This window comes from Mastigoproctus giganteus, chromosome 1, assembly GCF_048544385.1.
Source record: "Mastigoproctus giganteus isolate SK-2022 chromosome 1, ASM4854438v1, whole genome shotgun sequence".
NCBI classification, from domain to species: Eukaryota; Metazoa; Arthropoda; class Arachnida; order Uropygi; family Thelyphonidae; genus Mastigoproctus; species Mastigoproctus giganteus.
In genome coordinates this window covers 62,394,181-62,416,870 of record NC_143575.1, presented here as the reverse complement: position 1 = coordinate 62,416,870, position 22,690 = coordinate 62,394,181, and the positions used below count along the sequence as shown (strand labels likewise).

Here is a 22,690-nt window from a genome sequence, read left to right as displayed (position 1 = left end):
TGTCATTAATGTTTAAGTCAGTACATTTTGTCAAAGTGTCATCTTTAATTAATAGTTCTTTAAGAGCCAGTAGCATGGTTTCAATGTGTACATTTGTATGTAGGGAGATGACGTCGAAGGACGCGAGAATATCGTTTTCAGATGTGGTCATAGAAGTTATACATTCGTGTGCCTGTTTAGTATTGTAGACCCTGAACCGAGAAAATATCATTAAAGTTGAAATAATTTTGACGAGGAATATGGATAGATTTGCATAGGCGGACTGTTTATAGGAACGATGGGCCTTAAAGGATAATCTTGTTTATGGAGTTTGACTATTCCAAAAATGTGTGGAAGAATATTGCTGCATATGCCTATTTGCTGGAGGGTGTGTAAATTAATTTGTTTGTTGGCTCTGAGTCTTCTTAGGATCCCATCAAGTTTATTTTTAAGTTTGTTAATGTTAAATGTGTTGCAAACTCTGTATGTCGTTGAATCTGACAGGATGTGTAACATTTTCTTTATATATGTATTTTTGTCCATGATTGCGATGGTGTCGCCTTTGCCTGCCTTTTGTATTATGATGTTCGGAATTTTCATGAAGTCTCGTATGTGGGTTAATTGAATACATCAGAATCCCAATTATCTGAAACAACTGGAACCATGGATATTTCAGATAGCTGATTTGATTTTTTTTGGATAATTGATTCTAACCATATTTCATTTACATATAAAAGGGAACTGGGAAAAAGATTAGTAACTCACATTATTTATACATTATATACTGTGCATGCTTAGAGAGCTTTAAGGTGTATAGTGCTCTCAGAGATGAAAGTGAAATGAATTAGGGAGAAATTCACTGTTATAAATGATTCCAGAACTAGGGTCCACAAATTCAAATTACGGGTGAAGAGGTGGATTGCAGGAAGTTCACTTAGCCAGTGAGTTGCTAATTATTGGAATAAGTTGCCTCCATGGATGGTTTGAGGCTGACAACTTAGTGGAAATTCAAAGGTCAGCTGGATAGTTACCTATATAAGAAGTGAGTCAAATAGGTGGTTTATTTTATCATTTATTTATTATTATTTTTAAATTAATTAGTTATTTATTTTGGATGGTGCAGCAAAGCCTCAAGCATCCTTGCACCATACAGCAATATTAATACTAATATACAAGTTAGTGCATTTGCATCATTTCTGTACACAGCCAACTAAATAAGTAGTTATAAATTGGCATCATTAAGTATATCTCATATTGTGAATACCTTCACAACTGGAATGCTAATACTTTAAACCAGGATACTATGCCTCATAAAATATGACACGGCAATGGTCTCCATCAATTTAAACAAACATCTACACACCATAAAACCAAGCATGCAAGTATTCTCATATTTCACTGTTTCATATGCAGTGGCATGAATACATTTCATTAGTAACTACTCTTTTCTCTCCAGTTAGTACTGCAGTGTAAATTTTGCATATTGATAGTATATTACTGAAAAGTAGAAATTTTAATGCATTATATTTAAATTCTGCAAGTTATTTTTATATAGAAAGAATTTTTTTTTTTCTAATAATATCTCAGATAAAATCTAGAAGTGGTGTTATTTACTTCTGATGATATTTACATAGATTAAGATCCTATTTTTCTTAACAAAACGTACTACAGGACCTGATAATTGACCTGCAGCATTTGGTAATTTCATATCAAATGCAATGGTAAAAGAGGCAGCAGGTTGCTGGAAAGCAGTGCAGCCCTTGAGTCCAGGGGGTCTAGGTGCAAGAATTACATTTTGTCCATCCAATCTTCCTTTCTGAGACTGAGTCACCACTCCCAGAACAAAAACAGAATGTATGCCAAGTAGTATCAACAACGTTTAAAATTAAACAAGATATTTGTAAAAAGTAAAAAACTTAAAACTTTTTTGCTGTAACTTAAAGCAAAAACTCATAGAGAAAGCCTTATTTATAAAAGCCCCCAAAAGACCAATAAATTCAAAATCTTAAGATACCTTCAACATCGGCAGATATCTAAAATAATTTTTTTTATGTTAATGTTTGTTTCTATGTGTATAGAAGTTTTAGTAACTGTTCATAACTTAATTTAATATGTCATGTATTAGACTGCATTTAACAATATGTCATCAAGAAATTCATCAAAACATGTTTTAAATAAAATCTATACATTGTTTTATAAATCGTCAACATTGTTTTATAAATTCCTGAATATTATATTTCCAATCAATCTACATCACTGTTTTGTTATTGAAGAAATTTGGCCATAAAAAATAAAACCAAGCATTTTCTTAATCCTATTCAGGCATATTAATTATCTCATATTGATCCATGTGTCTCCCCAACCAGGGGCAGGCCATCCTGAGGGTGCAAGGGATGCACAGTGCACCCGGGCACAAATGTTCAAGGGGCACCTGAAACTTACATGTATGAAGAAAATTGTAAATGGGGTGCTACATACCCTAGGATCACCCTCCCAACAGTGTTTACTTGCTTCATATATTGTTTATATCTTTTGTTCTTTACATCACCACAGCATGCATGTTATTCAATTTTAGTTTCTTTCAAATTTTTCTTGCTGACAGTAAAAGATAACACCCAAATGTGGGCATTTTTAACATGTCTAAAGTGTAGCAGGAGGGTTTTATTTTAAAAAAAAAATGTATGCTGATATAAAAAAAAAAAAAAAAAAAAAAAATAGATTATTACAATTGTGTTCATAACAGATTGAAAATAAAAGGTAGAATTAAAAAGTTAATTTTAAATTTCTTCATATCGATTTTAAGATTATAAAATAGTGCCTTATCCCAAGGTGCATCTGTCAAGTTAGATGTTGTTGTTATTTGGTTTTTAGGTGCATTAGCAACTAAGGCCATATTGCTCCGGGGATATGCGGTGGTCATTCCCTGACCTTTCCGCATCCTCTGTATTTGGTAGTACAGGCTCGAACCCCGGTCTAATCAAGAAGCGTGTGCTACGCACTGCTGCTGCTCCTGCCCACCTGGCTAAGGAGGCACCCATCAAGTTAGAAGGAAATTTATGTGCCTATCAGAGGGTTAATAATTGACATTACACAGTTCATTACAAAATTATCATTATTAATCTAGTCTTATCACTGCAGCCACTCACCTGGCAAATCCAAGGGAACACAAATCAGTGACTTAGATGAATGAGCTGGTCCGTCACTGGTGTTTGCCAAGAGACACATCCAGTCAGCCTTTAAACCATTTGTGATCCACATTTTATCTCCATTAATAATCAGATCATCACCTTTTCTCACAGCTTTTGTTTTGATTGCTAAATTTGATGAATTAAATAATTTAAGATATTTTAAATGCCAATTTGATATGAAAGGTATAATTCTACTGTACAGTATTCATTAATTTCTCTCTTCATATTCTACATAATTTAAAATCCAGAACTGTCTTCAGTTTCAAAACACTCTGTGATCTAAAATAAACATCAGAATCCCAATTATCTGAAACAATTTGAACCAAGGATATTTCAGATAGTTAATTTTTTTGGATAACTGATTCTAACTGTATTCCATCTACATATAAAAGGGAATTGGGGAGAAAAAAAAAATTATAGTAACTGATATTATTTATATATTATATACTGTGCATGCTTGGAGAGCTTTAAAATAATTGCCAATGATCTGCTGCTTAATACATTTACTGTTGGAGTACTTCTGTAGGGTACTGGAACAAGTAGTAACTGCTTTTTATTTCTAAGTCTTTTTCAGTATATCAGATGACATATTATAAACAGCTGATTCAATATACATTGTAGCTGATTCAATATCAGCTACAATGTACCATCCGTCCCTATTCCTTTTTAGTCCTTATGTCCCATGCTATGGATCCATTATAACAACCCTTTAGGGTTGTTATTTTATAGAAAGACTTTTTACATAATTTTATCAGTAAATATGCACTAAGGATGATGTATTGTTTTCCACAAACTAAAGTTTTAAAATTCATCAAGCATAATCTTCAAAAAAATTTTACCTTTTTCTCCTTGTAGAAAATACTAAACTAGATAAAACTTCAACACAAGAGAAGGATATATGAAATTGTGAACCAAGTATACAGCTTTTATAGTGCTCTCTAGACAGTACAATAGATGGTAAGCAAAATCCCAGCCATACAATAACCCATTGTTCAGTCAGTGTGCTGATTATCGATAAATTGTTCATTTTATTCATTTCTTCATTCATTTATCAACTGCATTCGAATGGACACATATGTGCATTAAGTAACAAAAAATTGCAGTTTGTTTTGATGAAAATTTGCATTTGGGCAGCAAACATATTAAAGATGTCAGTATTTTTTTCTACTGCAAGATTCTGTATCTTCACCAAACATGTAAATTCATTCTCAATCAATTTGTCTAGCAATTCAGCTCATCTAGTAGAGATTTGAAAGGCATAAATACTTCACTGATTTTCAATGATATATATTCATACTTATGTCCCTTCTTCATTTCAGTTCCTGTGTGATTCAGATTAGCATAAATTAAGGGTTAAACTAATTCATCAATCAAGGTGATAATCTGGATTGTTGAAAAAATGACTTACAGCTGAACAGAGTTCAAACTGTACAGAGAAAATCCATTTACTGAAAATTAAATCGAGAGACTAAATAGATAAAACTTAAAGATGTATCAAAAAACTGAGAATTTATATGTCTGTAGTTAAGACAGGTTATGCCATTTTTATAAGTCAAATAGCCAATTTAAAGACAGTTCACTTTTTTTTTTTTTTTTCAGAAAAGTGAAAATGTCTACAAATTGACTAACAAATTTTTCTTTGCAACAATTTATGTTATGAATTTGGAGCCTGCTTTTTTGGTAGCAGTTAAGTTTTTATGCATCATATCAGTGTAACCGGCATTGTACAGATGTGACATAGGTAAAATTTGTTCTTTGCTTCATTCATAATACTTCATATTGGTGATAGGAAAAATGACTCAATATAGCTTACTTTACACAACTGAGTCATCATTTTGCAGGTCTAAGAGATTCAATACCCAAGCTGCCTGAGGGACATGACAAGTAACTTCATGGATGATGCCTTGTGTTCAGAGCAGGCATAATGTTTGTTTGGCCCTTGAGAATTCAGTTTGTCATATTCAAGATCAGATTCGGCCTTCATTTTTGAAGGGTGGGATATGAATACAGAAAAATAAAGTATCCAACTTCATAAATATAGTTAATTATTGAAATGAAAACAATGCATACATTTCCATTATCTCTTTTCCATCCTCCTCCACACAGCTTAGTCCCCTTATGTATTCCACGTAAGGAGTGCAGATTTTTTCACTTTTTTTTTGATTCAAATCAGAAAACATGATCCCTCTGTCAGTCTATGAGTTTGGCTGCCCATTTATTTTTAGTTGTTTTTTTTTAAATCACTATTATTCACACAGTACATGGAAAAATCTATTTGTAAATTTTTTTTGTAATTAACATGTAAAAAACTTCACTGCTACAAAAAAAGGAGGCTCCAAATTCATAATATAAATTTCAGCGAAGTAATTACAGCTCAAACTAATTTTTTCGTTATTGGAAAATCAACTAATCCTAGAACTTTCAAATACATAAATATTTCATCTTTACCAGTTTACTACCACTCACAGAAGTCAGCATGGATGGACTTAGCATTATTCAAAGAAGTTTTTATGATTCTGTACCTTATGTAAATATTTTACATAATAGGCATTCTGACATGCAAATTCCGAGTATCCAATAGAAATTGATCTACCACCTTAAAGAGCTGCACATTATGCAAATTATTCATGCCTATAAAAATAGATTCCAACCACATCACTTCATTCCCATTTTTTAGCCTTGCTCAGTGGCTCAGCCATATCTCCAGAACTCAGGATACCAAGTCATCATCATTTAGATAGTTCTTCTAAATAAAATTCTTCTTTCATGGATAATTTTCTCACTTAAAGGAATGCTCTTTTTCCACCATTGGAAAAACCATTTTACACAATGGTCTATATCTGGATGATCTGACTTCATTTCTTACTGCTGAGTATGTTCTGCCCACTTTAAAATTGCATCCTTATCTGCTAATTAGCTTATTATGAGTACCATATTCAGCAGCAATACAGAAACATTTTATGTTAAATTTGTTTTATGGGATCAAATCATTGTGTCAAATTAGAAAAGAATCATTGCTATGGAAGTTGAGAGACTGGAATTTGACTTATCTGATTTAAAATCTCTTATTGTCTATTATTGGAAACAACAATATAAAAAATTTTTTTATGTAATAAAGAAAAATTTAAGATAATAAATTCATTAAGTAAAATGTTACCTGCTACATCAGAACCATGTTCAACTTCACTAATGCCAATACAACTAACTCTATCTCCAGCAATGGAGGGTACAAGAAATTCTCTCTTGAGTTCTTCGCTTCCAAACCTGAAACACTTTTAAAATTGTAATAATATCTTAAGAAGTGGGTTCTTATTTTATAACAAGCAGCTCATATTAGATTACAAAGCCTTATGTACTGGTGTCAGCACACATTTTAGCTGGATGGCAAATGGTATACAGAAAATACAGATATAGATTCTATTTTAAAAAGCAATATTATATTAAGTAATTCAAAATTCAAGTGTATCTATTTTAAAAGCAATTTCAACCATCAGTGAAAATTAGCATTAGTAGAGGCATGTGATGCAAGAAAGCAAGCTCATGCAGCATAACCCAAAAAAAAAAAAAAAAAAAAAGTTCCCATTTCACCCCTCCGTTCGTTCCAAATACCTGTCCAGCTCAGTCTTAAATTTATTTAGGTTATCAACTTCCACGACAAGGGATGGAAGTCTGTTCCACCAACCAACTACCAGCTGGCTAAAGGCAAATTTCCGCACATCTATCCTGCATCTGTCTTTCCTCAATTTGAATTTATGCTCTCTCAGGCGATTATTCTGAGCAATAGGAAAAATCCCATCAGCATTGAGCATGCTCAAACCATTCAAGCCTTTATACACCTCAATCAGATCACCTCGCAGGTGCCTAGTCTCCAGACACTAATTTGCAAAACTTAAGCCTTTCTTCATAAGAGCAACCCTTTGTTCCATTCACTAATCTTGTTGCCCTTCTCTGTACTCGTTCCAACAGCTCTATATCCTTCTTAAAATGAGGCCTCCAGACCTGTATATAGTACTCAAGGTGTGGCCTGACCATTGCCTTATACAAGGGGATAATCACCTCCTTATCCCTGCTAGAAAAATTCCTGTATATCATCGACAAGACACCATGAGCTACTCTTGCAGACCATCTGCACTGCTCAGAAAACTTCATATCTGCCTGCACAATTACCCCCAGGTCCTTTTCGTTCTCTACCACTGCCAGTGTAGTACCACAGAGTTGATACATTGCTCTGGGGTTACTGCTTCCCAAATGTAGAACTTTACATTTGTCAATGTTAAACTTTATTTGCCACCTCTCAGCCCATCTGCTCAACTTTTCCAGATCCTGTTGCAGCAGCAGCAGCATACTGTCATTAGTGTCCTTAACAACGCTGCCAACCTTCGCATAGTCTGCAAACTTGGACATTAAACTTGATATACCATCATCAATATCATTTATATATACAGAAAACAACAATGGACCCAATGCTGAATCCCGAGGAACTCCACTAATAACATTAGTCCATGATGAGCAGTGTCCATTGATTACCATTCTCTGTCCATTGATTACCACACTCTCCCCCTCAATCACCCCTTTATCCATAGCAGCAATTTGCCTCCAGTGGCACACTGCTCTAATTTGTGCAGCAGTCTTCCACGTGCAACAGTATCAAAAGCCTTTCTAAGATCCAAATATATGATATCAAAGTTATTCCCTGCATCCAGTTCCTTTGTGACCACATTATAGTACCCAATCAAATTGGTCAGACAAGACCAATTTGACATGTTGTCATGACACACTGCCTTAGTGCAAATGGATGAATGTTGATTTCATACTGCACTACTGGCCACAATAACCTCTTCAACAACTGTTGCCATGACTGGAGGGGGGAAGAACAATCTCTGCCATGGGCTACAAATAATTCACCCATGTCTACAGACAAGTCATCTATTTTGGGAAAGTCTGTGGGAAATTTTAGTCTTAATCCTTTTAAATGGTGGTATTCCTTAAGCATGTGGTTTCTATTCTACTGATAAAAGAGCTTTACCAAGAAAACACAATCCTCCTTTTGGAATATGATTTCAAGATCTGTTAACTGCATTCACCATCTCTATTTTTTATATCCTCTCAGAAGCATTAGTAATTGTCACGTGATGAGGTTACAGTTGCATTCTGGTGCAGTTTTTAGAACTTTTTTCCAATTTCCTTTTCTGCATCCATTGATAATGTCCATTCCAAATTTCATCCAGCAACTGTTTTTCCATCTACACCCAGCTGAATTGTTAATAATCCAGCTGTCTTTTTTGTTAACTTTTGTTCAAAATTAGTAGCATAGTTATTATTTGTGTTTCTGATTAATACAGTGAATTTGTTCTTTACTTGGCCTTCAGAATTGCTTAAAAAACCGAAGTTGACTTCTGTCGCCATTGCATTATATCAATATAAGAAAGTTCAAGTTCTGCCACCACTGATATAGAAATAATGCAATATAAATATCAGCTGTGTGTGTGTGTGTGTGTGTGTGTGTGTGTGTGTGTGTGTGTGTGTGTGTGTGTGTGTGTGTGTGTGTGTGTGTTTATTGCAAAGAGGAGGTAAAGTGCAAATTCACTGCTAGAATAGTCTTATAAGAGGGCTTTACAAATAGAGCTGATACCCTCAAAGGATTAAAAGAGAGGGACTCAACAAGCACTCAGTTGCACAGCCCTATGCTAGAGCCCATACTCCAAAACCAGACAACACAACATCCTCCACAGTGCAGATACTTGGTCCCACAGGAAATAATGTAGATGATGTTGTAGAGTATCTATCATCCTTTAAGGGCACAAATGTAATATTCTTGTACACTTTAGTACTAATGATATTGAGAGCAGATTGAGAATTTCCTTAACAAGTACAGGACAAAGTTGAGAAAAAGTCATGATTTAGGAGTGAAATTTCAAGTGTCTGCAATTACAATAGGAGGGAGTACATGATGATGGCCTTGTCAACCAATTTGGCTCTGGAGAGACTATGCAAGGCACAAGGGGTAAATTTCTTCTCAGCAGAGTTAACAGGAAAAAATGTTTTTAAAGGGATGGGATACACTTAAATTTAAGGAGTTCAAGAACATCTGGGGATGCTAGTGAGGCAGTGTTAGGTAAGGCTGTTTTACAGAAATCGGATCCACTTAAAAAGGATGCATGAACACCTACTAATACTATTAAAGCAGTGTTACATGGATCAGAAAACTGCTAGTTAGATGGGATACACAGACTAACAGCAGCCATAGGTAGAGGGGGGTGTAAGTGAACAGCTTCTATTGAAAGATGCAGCAGCCTGGAAAGCAAGGTGTTGGGGATTTCAAGGCATACTGGGGGGCCCTCATGAAACAAGTAAATACATGGGCTGTGTTAAGGTTGCTAAAAGTAAAAACAGGTGCATGGATACCTGCGTGTACAGTATTTTAAGGAGCATAGTATGTAAATTTGAAGTACCAGTGAAGTCATCAAATGCAGATATTGGGGAGAATATGGGAGATGTGGTACCACTTAGAAATAAGGGATGAAGAATTTTAATTTGGAGAGTTAAATGTTTACAGAAAGGACAAACAGAACAGGAGGAAGGGGGGGGTTATGTTCATGTTTATACACCAGCATAATTAATAAGTCAGAAGGGTATACATTATTTTCTAAATAAATATAATCATTAATTGTATTTAGCAGTCACACAGGCTTGAGCCCAAACTGAGTGTTTCTGCACCCTTGTGCTTGACCACACAGCTACATCTCTTAATTAAGAAGCACAAACCCTAAGATAGTGTGTATCCAGTGACTTGGGTGGCTAATGCAATGTGTTGAGTCAGTTCAGTGAAACATAAGCTCTAAGAACACAAAAATGAGAATAAGAGTATGTTATAGGCTTAATGACAGTAATCAGTATAACAAACAATACAGACTAAGAGTGAGCTAGCAAATCAAAATGTCCCCTGATGAGGAATTTTAACTTTCCTTTTCTATATCAGTGGTTGCACCAGTTCTTACTCTTAGTTACCCTACAGGTGCACTTGAATGCACCAATGCTAGTAGCATAGCAAATAAATTTGATGAATTTGAAGTAGTAGTAGTGGTAGCATGTGATGCAAGTGTATGAGTTTATGCAGCATCAACCAAAAAAAAAAAAAAAAAACACACCATTCCCTCCAAATGCCTGTCCAGTTCCTCCTTAAATTTATTCAACCTATCAACTTCCACAACAACAGATGGAAGTTTGTTCCAGCAATTAACCACCCGCTGGCTAAAGGCAAATTTCCGCACATCTATTCTACACATCTGTCCTTTCTTAATTTGAATTTATGCCCCCTTAGGTTCGTAATCTGAACAAGTGGAAGGATCCCATCAGAATTCAGCGTGCTCAACCCATTCAAGACTTTATACACCTCAATCAGATCACCGCACAGTGCCTAGTCTCCAGCCACTGCAATTTGCAGAACTTAAGCCTCTCTTGGTAAGAGGATCCCTTCATTCCCCTCACCAATCTTGTTGCCCTTCTCTGTACACTCAAGCAAATCTACATCCTTCCTAAAATGAGGCCTCCAGACCTGTACGCAGTACTCAAGGTATGGCCTGACCATTGCCTTATACAGAGGGACAATCACCTCCTTTTCCCTGCTAGCAAAATTCCTTTATACAAATTTGTATCATTGACAAAACCCCATGACCTGCCCTGGCAGCCTGTCTGCATTGCTCAGAAAACTTCATCTGACTGCACAATTACTCCCAGGTCTTTTTCATTTTCTACCACCTTAAGTGTAGTACCACACAGTTGGTACGTTTCTCTGGGGTTACTTCTACCCATATGCAATACTTTGCATTTGTCAAGGTTAAACTTCAGTTTCCACTTCTTAGCCCATCTGCCCAAATTATCTAGATCCTGTTACAGTAGCACACTGCCATTGCTGTCATTAACAACCCTGCCAACCTTTGTATCATCTGCAAACTTCGACATTAAGCCTGATATACCTTCATCAATATCATTGATAAATATACAAAATAACAGTAGACCCAACACCGAACCCTGTGGGACTCCACTAATAACATTAGTCCACAAAGAGCAGCACCCATTGATTACCACCCTCTGTCTTCTCTCACTTAACCATCCTTTTATCCATTGTAGCAACTTACCCTTAATACCATTCTGCTCCAATTTGTATAAGTGCTGGCGAAGTCATTAAATGCAGAAATTGCAGGGATATCAGAGATGTGATGTCACTCAGATATAAGGGATACAGAATTTGAATATGGGGAGTACAATGTATACAGAGAATACAAGAGGAGAGAAGGGGTTATGCTCTTAGTTAAGAAGCACATAATGTCGAAGGCAGTGCATTCAGTCAACATGGGTGACCAGTGCAATGTTGAGTCAGTTTGGTGTGACATAAAACAGCAGGAACACAAAAATGAGAGGAGTGTGTTAAATATGGGCAAATCACTGTGATGAGCACAATGAAAAACTGTAAAGACAAACAGATTGGGCCAAAAAATCAGAATGTCTTATAAATGGGGGGGGGGGGATTTTAATTTTCCAGATATGGACTGGAACCTGTAGGTTGGTCACTTGCACATTAGCAAGACTTCAATGACTTTATTGAATGACTTTTCTACAGCAGCATGTTAGAGAGGCAACAAGACAGTGCATCGATGTGGGATTTACTTAAAGATGTAACTACCATCAAGGGTAAAAGGAAGGGTTTTTTGCTTTCATAAAGCAGACTACAGTGGTCTCAAACAGTTTTAAATTCTGTACAGTGGGACCAGCTAATAATGTCACCAACAATAAATTCTGAATGGGAATCATTCAGAGAAATAATCATGCAAGCTATTAGGTTTTTCATATCAACAAAGAAATGCTATTCAAGGCTTGGACCCAAACTATTGAGACATGTCAGAAAAGAAAAATGCATGGGATGCATATAAATTATGTGACAGAGGCCTACGGTAGATATAAACTAGTCTGCAATCAAGGTCACAAAAGAGATTAGGCAAGCTAAGGCAGATTACAAGACATCTCTGGCAAAGGTGTCAAGAAAAGCAAGGACTTCTTTACTTATATTAACAATAGAAAGAAGAGGACTGAATCACATTGGTCCACTTGATGGCAATGGTTAACTATTTATGACTCTGCTCAGGTTGCTGACAAATTGAATAAGTATTTTGCATCTACATTCACAAGAGGAATTCTTTATGGAAAGAAATACCGGAAGTTTATCAAATTCAAACAGGGAACCGAATGATTTTGTGATAACTTAAAGGAAAGTGGAAGAGAAACTGTTGAAGTCAAACATAAAAAAGGCACATGAGGTGGATGAGATCTACACAATCATATTAATTATAAGAGCATCTTTAGATTCAGGGGAGGTTCTTGTGGACTGGAGATATGCGAACGTATCCCCAATTCACATAGGAGACAAAAGAGTGACACGAGTAATTACAGACCTGTTAGTTTAACTTTTGTTCCGGGAAAATAATGGAATTGGTAATGCAAGATCATCTAGACAAGGCTGCAATTATATTTCAGACACAGCATGGGTTTGTTAAGGGAAAATCTTGTCTGACCAATTTGATTGGATACTACAGTGTGGTCACAAAGGAACTGGATGCAAAAAATAATTTCATACCATATACTTGAATTTCAGGAAAGTTTTTGATAGTGTTGCACATTCAACCTGCTGTACAAATTGCAGACAGGCTGCCAGGAAAGCTCATAGGGTTTTGTCAATGTTATACAGGGATAAGGAGGTGATTATCCCAAAACCAATTTTTCACCAATCTTTAAGGCAATGGTCGTCACATTTTATTTCTGTGTATAAATTGAAAGGATGAAAGTTGAGGGAATGAATACAAAGAAGGGCAAAGAGATTGGTGAGGGGAAAAAAGGTGTGCTCTTACCAAATAAATAGGCTTCAGTTCTGCGAATTGAAAATGTCTGAAGACTTGGCACCTGAGAGGTTATCTGCTTGAAGTGTTTAAGACTGTGAATGGATTGAGCAAGCTCAATGCTGATGGGATTCTTCCTCTTGCACAGATACACATATGGGAGGGGGCACAAATTCAATTTGAGGAAGAATGTTTGCAGAATTTATGTGAGGAAGTTTGCTTTTAGTCAGTGGGTGGTTGATTGTTGGAACAAACTTATCTGTTAGCATTAGCATTAGTAGAGGCATATGATGCAAGAAAGCAAGCTTATTCAGCATCAGCCAAAAAAAAAAAAAAAAAAACCACTCCCATTTCGCCCCTCCGTTCGTTCGAAATACCTGTCCAGTTGAGCTTTAAATTTGTTTAGGCTATCAACTTCAACAACAAGTGATGGAAGTCGGTTCCACCAACCAACCACCCGCTGGCCAAAGGCAAATTTCCGCACATCTATCCGACATCCGTCCTTCCTCAATTTGAATTTATGCCCTCTGAGGTGATTATTCTGAGCAAGATGAAGAATCCCATTGGCATTGAGCATGCTCAAACCATTCAAAGCCTTATACACCTCTATCAGATCACCTCGCCGGTGCCTAGTCTCCAGACTCTGTAATTTGCAAAACTTAAGCCTTTCTTCGTAAGAGCAACCCTTTGTTCCATTCACTAATCTTGTTGCCCTTCTCTGTACCCATTCCAGCAGCTCTACATCCTTCTTGAAATGAGGCCTCCAGACCTGTATACAGTACTCAAGATGTGGCCTAACCATTGCCTTATACAAGGGAATAATCACCTCCTTATCCCTGCTAGAAAAATTCCTGTATATCATTGACAAGACACCATGAGCTACTCTTGCAGCTCGTCTGCACTGCTCAGAGAACTTCATATCTGCCTGCACAATTACCCCCAGGTCCTTTTCATTCTCCACCACTGTCAGTGTAGTACTGCAGAGTTGATACGTTGCTCTGGGGTTACTGTTTCCCATATGTAGTACTTTACATTTGTCAATGTTAAACTTCATTTGCCACCTCTAAGCCCATCTGTTCAACCTATCCAGATCCTGTTGCAGCAGCATAGCATCAGTAGTGTCCTTAACGACCCTGCCAACCTTTGTATCATCTGCAAACTTGGACATTAAACTTGATATACCATCATCAATATCATTCATAAACACCGAAAACAACAACGGACCCAACAGTGAACCTTGAGGAACTCCACTAATAACATTAGTCCACGTTGAGCAGTGTCCATTGATTACCACTCTCTGTCTTCTGCCACTCAACCATCCCCTTATCCATAGCAGCAATTTGCCTCCAATACCACACTGCTCCAATTTGTGCAGCAGTCTTCCATGTGCAACGGTATCAAAAGCCTTTCTAAGATCCAAATATATAATATCAAAGTTATTCCTTGCATCCAGTTCTTTTGTGACTACATCATAGTATCCCATCAAATTGGTCAGGCAAGACCTGCCCTTAACAAAACCATGCTGCGTCTGAGCTATAACTGAATTCTTGTCTAGATGATCCTGCAGTGCTTCTTTAACCAGTGCCTCCATTAATTTACCTGGAACAGAAGTTAAACTAACAGGTCTATAATTACTTGTGTCAGCCTTTGATCCTCCTTTGTGAATTGGGGTTACATTTGCACATCTCCAGTCTATGGGTACCTCCCCTGAGTCCAAAGAAGCTCTCATAATTATGGCTAGGGGTTTGCATACTTCCTTTGCTGCCTCCTTTAATATAACTGGATAGATCCCATCCACCCCAGGTGCCTTTTTTATGTTTATCCTCAACAATCTCTCCTCCACTTTCCTCTCAGTTATTACAAAATCATCCAGCTCACTGCCAATGTTTACTTTACCTACATCATTCTCCTTCCTGAATAACTCCTCATGCGTGAATGTAGATGCAAAATACTTGTTTAGATTGTTAGCCACCTGAGCAGGATCCTCAACTGTTGAACCATCAATATCCAGTGGACCAATCTGATTCATTCCTTTCCTTCTCGAGTTCAAATATGTAAAGAACTCTTTTCTGTTTTTCTTTGCATCCTTTGCCAAGGATTTTTCGTAGTCTGCCTTTGCCTGCCTAATCTCCTTTGTGACTTGATTACAGACCAACTTATATCTATCATAGGCTTCCATGTCCCCCATTAATTTGTATGTATCCCATGCATTTTTCTTCTCTGCCACATGTCTCATTAGTTCATCTGACAACCATTTAGGCCTAAACCTTGAACAATATTTCTTAGTTGGTATGTAAAGCCTGGTAGCCTCCAAGATTAGTTCCTTGAATGCTTCCCATTTTGAGTTTGCTGTTGGTAACATCATCAGTTGGTCCCACTGTATAGAATTTAAATACTGTCTCAGACCATCATAGTCGCCTTTACGAAAACAAAAACCCTTCCCTTTACCTCTGATGGTAGTTACCTCCTTGAGTAAATCCCACTTCAACACACTGTGATCACTGCCACCTAGTGGTTCATTTATCTGCAGATTCTTAATGCATGAAGAATCACTACTGATAATCAGATCAAGAGTATTGCTCCCTCTTGTTGCCTCACGAACATGCTGATGTAGAAAACAATCATCCAATAAATCCACAAAAGCCTTGCTAGTGTGCGAGTGACCAACCCACAAATTCCAGTCAATATCTGGGAAATTAAAAATCCCCCATTATAAGACTCTCTGATTTACTGGCCCACTCTATTTCCCTGTACAATATCTTATTATACTCATCAGAGTCATTAGGCCTATAGCACACTCCTACTCTCAATTTTGATTTCCCTATGCTTATGTCACACCAAACTGACTCGACACTGCCCTGTCCATCGATGTCGACTGGCTTCACTTCCTTGGACTTTATGTGTTTCTTAATTAATAGCATAACCCCTCCTCCCCTGTCTATCTTTTCTATACACATTGTATTCCCCAAATTCCAGTTCCGCATTACTTATATCTGTGTGACACCACGTCTCTGATATCCCAACAATATCTGCCTTTGATGTTTTGAGCAATACCTCAAATTCATCAAATTTATTTACCAAACTCCTAGCATTGGTGTACACGCAGGTATACATGCACCTGTTTCTATTCTTAGCTACCCTAACACAACCCATGTGTTTACTTGTACCGCAATGACTACCAGCAGTCTCTGAAATATCCTGCATCTTGTTTTTCAGGCTTCTGCTCATTTCAATAGAAGCAGTGCAAGAATCACTTCCACCTCTGCCAGTGGCTACTGTTAATCTATTAGTCCTTGTATCCCCCCCAACTAGCAGTTTTCCGACCCACCTAACACTGCCTCGACAGCATCAGCAAAAATTCTTGCACCCTTTCTATTTAAGTGTATCCCATCCCTGTAGAAGCAATCTCTCCTGTTAACAAGTACAGTCCAGGCTGAAAAAAAGTCTACCCCTTGAGTCTTGCACAATCCCTCCAGGGCCGAATTGATCGACAAGGCTCTCATCATATACTCCCTCCTATCGTGTCTGGGCAGAATTGCAGACACTCAAGTTCAACCCTAATTCACGGCTTTTTTTCAACAGTGACCTGTACTTGCTAAGTAGTTCCGCCGGTCTCCTACTCTTAATATCATTAGTGCCAACGTGTACAACTATATCACCATTTGTGCCCTTAAAAGATGATATCCGCTCTACAACGTCATCAACCTTTGCCCCTGGCAGACATACCCTGGTCCTATTCCACCTATCCTTTTTACAAAGCATGTTCCCCGTTTCCCTGACAATAGAGTCACCAACAACTACTAGTTCCTGTGGGACCAGCGCATTCTGCCAGCGCATTCAACAACTACTAGTTCCTGTGGGACCAGCCCATTCTGTTGTTGTGGAAGTTTATAACGTGAATAACTTCAAGGAAGAACTAGACAAACTATTGAAGGAGATGAATATGTGAAATGGGAGGTGTCTTTTTTTTTTTTGCTGATGCTGTATAATTTGCCACTACTAATGCTAACTCCACAACTCCCATGCCACTAATTCTACTTGAGTGTATCTCTGCTATTTCCAGCACACTTTTATTTAAAGTTTTTCCTAAACTTTGTATACATCTTGTTTGCACAATTTACTGCATGGGGGGGGGAGAGAGATTCAAATACAAATACACAATTTAGTAGTAGTAGGGGGGGGGTAAATTATGTTTTTCCAGATTTCAATGTATAAATTGAAATTTTCTAAACAGTTTTTAGGATGATATCAATTCTAAAAATAAGTTATGACTTGAATAGGTTTTTATGTATTAAACTAGAAAATAATTATGAAAAAGTAAATGAATAAATAAAAATTGCCTTAAAAAACATACTTCTAAAAGTGAAAGGGATTTGAATTTTAAAGTTTTATTTTAAAACAAATATTAAAGTAAAAGCATGATAATTTTAGCTGACATTTTTTTGCACCAGTGTACCATCAATTAGAGAGGAACAGGCATTCTGTGTGTTATCAGACACTGTCTAAAACACTGATGGAACCAATATCTTTCTATTTCAGAGGATCTAGGAGAAATCCGGTTGGCCTGCCTCCCTAAAATCCACTTATGCACACCTTCTCAATGATAAGCCCTGTTATGCCGCTTTGGTGGCAATGAATGTGTGGAGTGGTTCTCTTCAAGACACCTGGTCAGCGTGAAGAGGTAAAGACCAAACCCTATAGCACATGACAACATGACGAAACAAATGGCTCTCAGTCCCACCTCTTACGGCAGTGAGAGGATCAAGGTGGAAGCAGAGGGTGAAGAATCTCTGGGTACGACCAGGCTGCCATGCATGGAAACTGAACTTGGCCTGTTACAACATAAGATCGTTCATTGGCAAAGATAGGTATTAGAGTTGGAAAATGAATTAGAAAATGTGAATTGGAATATCATCAGTTTGGCTGAAACAAGAAGAAATGAATCTTAAGTTTATCGAGTGGAAATCTTCTGTACACTAATGGAAACAGTGAAAAGAGCAAAGGCGGAGTTGGCTTTCTGGTCCATAAAGATATAAAAACAACATTTTGGAATTCAAATTTACATCACCAAGGGTGTCAAGACTACTTCTCAGGATTTCTAAGAGGTACAAGCTAAAGGTTATAATGATATATGCACCAATTTTGAGCCATGGTGATAAAGAAGTTGAAGAAATGTACACCAAAATTGAGACTTCTAGATAAGCAGAAAATCCACTACGCTATCATTATGGGGAACTTCAATGCTAAGGTTGGAAAGAGACAAACAGTGCAGAAAGGGAAACTATACGAAATTTTGGAATTGGTGAAAGAGGTGAAAGACTTGTGGTATTTGCAGAAACTCGAGGAATGTCAGTAATGAACACTTTTTTCCAAGAAAGGGATGAACAGGAAGTGGACATGGAAGAGCCCAAATGGATTAACAACTAATGAAATCAACTTCATCCTCACTAACAGAAGACATATTGAGAATGATGTTACTGTCCTGAACAAGGTAAATGTTGGAAGTGATCACAGAATGGTTAGATGCACACTTGATATAGATGTAAGAAAAGAAAGGGGAAAAAAAAAAACTGACTCTTAAGTAAATAATATGAAACTGACTCTGAAGTAAATTATATGAGTCTTTGAGATAACAGAAAAGGAGAAAAAGCAGTATGTACTGGAACTTAGGAACAAGTTTGAGCTTCTGCAGACCTTTCAGGACCAAGATATCGACAAGGAATACTACAACTTTCTGAAAGTGATAAAACCCAAGAAACATATAGGTAAACAGAAATCCAAGGAAACAAAAATTAGTCAAGAAACACTTCTTGTGATGAACTGAAGACGACAAATGAAGAGCAAGGTAAACACTGCCAAGGACAAAATTGAGTATACTGAGTTATGCAAAGCCATTAGAAAGACTCTCAGAGAAGGCATAAGAAGATATAACACAAGAAACGTAGAACAAGCATTAAGGGTAAACAAAGGACTTACCGTATTTCCCCATGTATAAGAAGCTCCCGTGTATAAGACAAACCTTAATTTTTGGGCCCAAAATTTGAAAAAAAAAAAAAAAGAATATAACGAAACAGGCCTACGTGCTCTGGATTCATTGAGGAATTTATTGTAGCTTAAACACAGAGCGTACAGATAAAGCAGAAATATATGAGCTTTCGGCTATATGGTAGCCTTCGTCAGAATTAAAATACATGAATGGCAGTTGGAATGAAGATGTGCACTGCCAGGTGCGTGAGACGCGAGGTTTAATTGTTTGTTGACGTCTGTGGCTGTGACGCATGATGACGTGGCCAGCGTTTGTCCAATGACAGAACTACTGACTCTGTGATCGGGTTGACTTGGTAACCACTGTTCCTGTTTAAGGATTTATCCGAAGATTTTATATTTAATGATTCCAACCAGGTACGCTTTAGGTAATGGTGGGATCTGTCTACCACCACGACATCGCGGTGTGGGTCGATGTCGTGGTGGGTTGTCCAGACATGTTCGGCGATAGCTGAGTGTTCTATATCCGCTAAACGGATCGCTCTTTTGTGCTCCGAGAGACGTTTCTCGAGTCGACGTCCAGTCTCTCCGAAGTAGCAGCTAGTGCAGTCACGGCAAGAGATGCGGTAGACTAAACCGCTCTGCAGAAGGGTGGGGACAGGTGTTTTCACGTTGGAAATGAAAGAACGCAGTTTCCTGCCTGGGAGCTGGATGCACTTTATTCCGTGCGTTCTCAGGATTCTGCCGATCTGTTGTGACAGGTTGGGGTAGTATGGGATGAATGCCCTTGTGGATGGCTCGTCACTGTTGGTGTTGTAGCTGGTCGTCACGATGTCACGTGTCTGTAGATCACACCTGTCGAGGACGTCAATGGGGTAGCCACACCTCGTAAGGTCTACTTTGACCCTAGTGACCTCTTTGCGTCTTTCATCAGCGGAGCTGGAGTGTGTCCAGGCGCGAGTAAGCAAGGTTCGGGCCGTGGAGAGGAGGTGGCCTCGTGCGTGTGCTGACCGGAAGTTGGTAAACTGGCCAGCACACATGGGCTTACGATAAACTGTAGTCCTCAGGTATGTGCCTTCACGTCGGACAAGTGTGTCTAAGTATGGTAAAGAGTTGTTCGACTCCAGCTCAATCGTGAATTTTATGAAGGGCGATAGTGAGTTGAGGTATGATAGAAGTCGCTGACCTGAGTCTCTAGGGATGACCACGAACACATCGTCAACATAGCGACACCAAAAGGCGATGTGATCAGGTGCGTGTGCAAACGCACGTCCCTCTAACTCCTCCATCACGATGTTTGCTGTGACTGAGCTGACCGGGGAACCCATGGCCGTGCCATGTATCTGCTGGTAGACTGAGTCATTAAATATGATCGCACCCCCTGTTAAGCACAGTCTGAGGGCGGTGGAAATGTCATCGGGTGTGAGACCAGTTCTTTCGTTGAGGGTTCTATCATTGTCCAAAAGTTGTTTTGCACAAGAAATGGCAAGTTCCACAGGGATGGAGGTAAAGAGCGATATGACGTCGAACGATGCCATAACTTGATTCTGCGAGATGGATACAGTGCGAATCCTCTTTATGAATTCAACACTGTTGGAAACGGTGTGGGTGGTCTTGCCAACCAGAGGAGAAAGAAGTCTCGAGACAAATTTAGACAGCTCGTAAGTCGGTGATCCACAGCAGGATACAATTGGTCTCAGTGGTGTGTCTTCTTTGTGCACTCTTTCACCTCTTTTCAAAAAAAAGAATGTATTACATAAAGTTATTGAGCTCAAGTTTTATTCATCATAAAATTCATACAACTCATCACTGTCAAAACTCCTATCCATTAGCTTGTCCTCATCTGTGTCTGATGCCGAATCACTGTCTTCATATATTGCCTCGTCCTCAGTTCCATCTATGGCATTTGAAATGCCACACTTCTTAAATTACGACAACGATCTCAATCTTGATATTATCTCAGGATCTTTTCATCCAGGTACAAGCTTCTCCTATAGTTTGTTTCTTCACTCTTCCTGCTGGTGTCAAATTGTCCCCAGAAGACTTCATCTATTGGTTCCATTCATCTCCCATGTCAGCTTTGAAGGGTTTGTTAATGCTGACATCAAGTGGTTGGAGATGGGATGTCAAGGTATGAGGGCAAGTTTTGTTTTTTGCTCTGCAGCAATCTTCTTTGTATTTTTTGTTATGTGTGCCCTAAACTGATCAAGCACCAATAGGGCAGGGTTGTATAAGAGCCTACCTGGTCTCGTGCTCCAAAATTTCTCAAACAAGATCTTCATCCCATCCTGATCCATCCAACCCTTGTCGTGAACGTCGACAATCACTCCTTGAGAAATGTCTTCTTTTGGCATTACTTTGCGTTTGAAAATCAGCATAGGAGGCAGCTTGGTTCTGTCGACACAACAAACTAGAACAACTGTATAATGGCTCTTTTCGTGTCCACTTGTCTTCACAGTTACAGTTCCCCCCCCCCCCCCTTCTTATCAACAGTTCTGTTACTTGGGGCATCAAATTGAAGGGGGACTTCGTCCATATTTGCAATCTGTCCCAACTCAACTGATGTGTCTTCCAACATTGAATGACAAAACGATGAAATTCAAGGACCTTCTGCTCATAGCTTTCAGGCATCTTTTGGGCACGTCTGGTACGTGTAAGCATGTTTAGTCCATTCTGTTTCATGAATCTGAAGCACCAATTGTGTCCTCCTTTGAAATCAGCAATTCTTCCCTCATGCTGAACCATCTTTGTTCAGGAATTCTAATTGCCCTTTGCTCCTCAATCTTTATCTTCAATTCCCTCTCTAAATTAGGCCATTTTACTGACTTGCCTCTAATGGCCTTCTTCTGCCGTGGCGTTTTCAGTAGGGTTTCTTCTTCCTGTAGCCAGTCTCTGATTGTTTTCTCAGTTGGAGGACCAAACTTGCATTCAGCAGCACGATTTCCATTCACTTTTGCAAACTGGATCACCTAACTTAAATTCAGCACTGTACGAAAATCTTTTCTGAGCCATTTCTGGGCAGAATGTCGCAAAACGTAAGCTAATATACCGGTAACAAGTGCGAAACAATGAGCACAAAGAAAACAAGCACGAAAAAGCGGGAAATGCAAATAAAAAAAATCTAAAACCACTGTATAAGATGCACCCGGTTTTTAGACCCCAAATTTTTTGAAAACAGGTGCATCTTATACATGGGAAAATATAGTAAATCAGCATCCATGAGCAGTAATACAGTAAGACGAATGATACTGAAACTGAAGAATAGCAATGGTGCACTTATAAATAGCAGAGAAGGCATAATTAAAATAACAGAAGACTACTACAAAGAATTATATAAGGAGCAAAGGAATGATGCCAGCAGTGGGGAAGATAGATCACAAATTAGCAATACATATGACATACCCAATATCCTTACTGATGAGGTAGAACATGCATTGAAGAAAATGAAGAAACAGAAAGCCCCTGGTGAAGATGAAGTTACTGTAGAGTTGTTAAAATTAGAAGAAAGAGACATGACACAGAAACTGGCAAGACTCTTCACAAAATACATTAGGAAAGGTGTGATGCCTAAGCAGTGGAATAATGCAATCATAATTTTGCTGCATAAGAAAGGAAATAAATCAGAAATTGGAAATTATAGACCAATTA

General features: G+C 38.0%; 1 protein-coding gene across 1 annotated transcript in view; it reads right to left on the bottom strand.

Moving 5' to 3' along the window:
- LOC150090853 (putative acyl-CoA dehydrogenase 6) overlaps nt 1-22,690 on the bottom strand; it is a 110,883-nt gene that overhangs the window by 48,633 nt on the left and 39,560 nt on the right. The window contains exons 4-5 of the mRNA XM_090380368.1: nt 6,325-6,431; nt 3,126-3,293 (exon numbers count right to left, since the gene is read on the bottom strand). Of these exons, the coding sequence (XP_090236494.1) occupies nt 3,126-3,293; nt 6,325-6,431 (275 nt within the window). The remainder of the gene's footprint in view (nt 1-3,125; nt 3,294-6,324; nt 6,432-22,690) is intronic.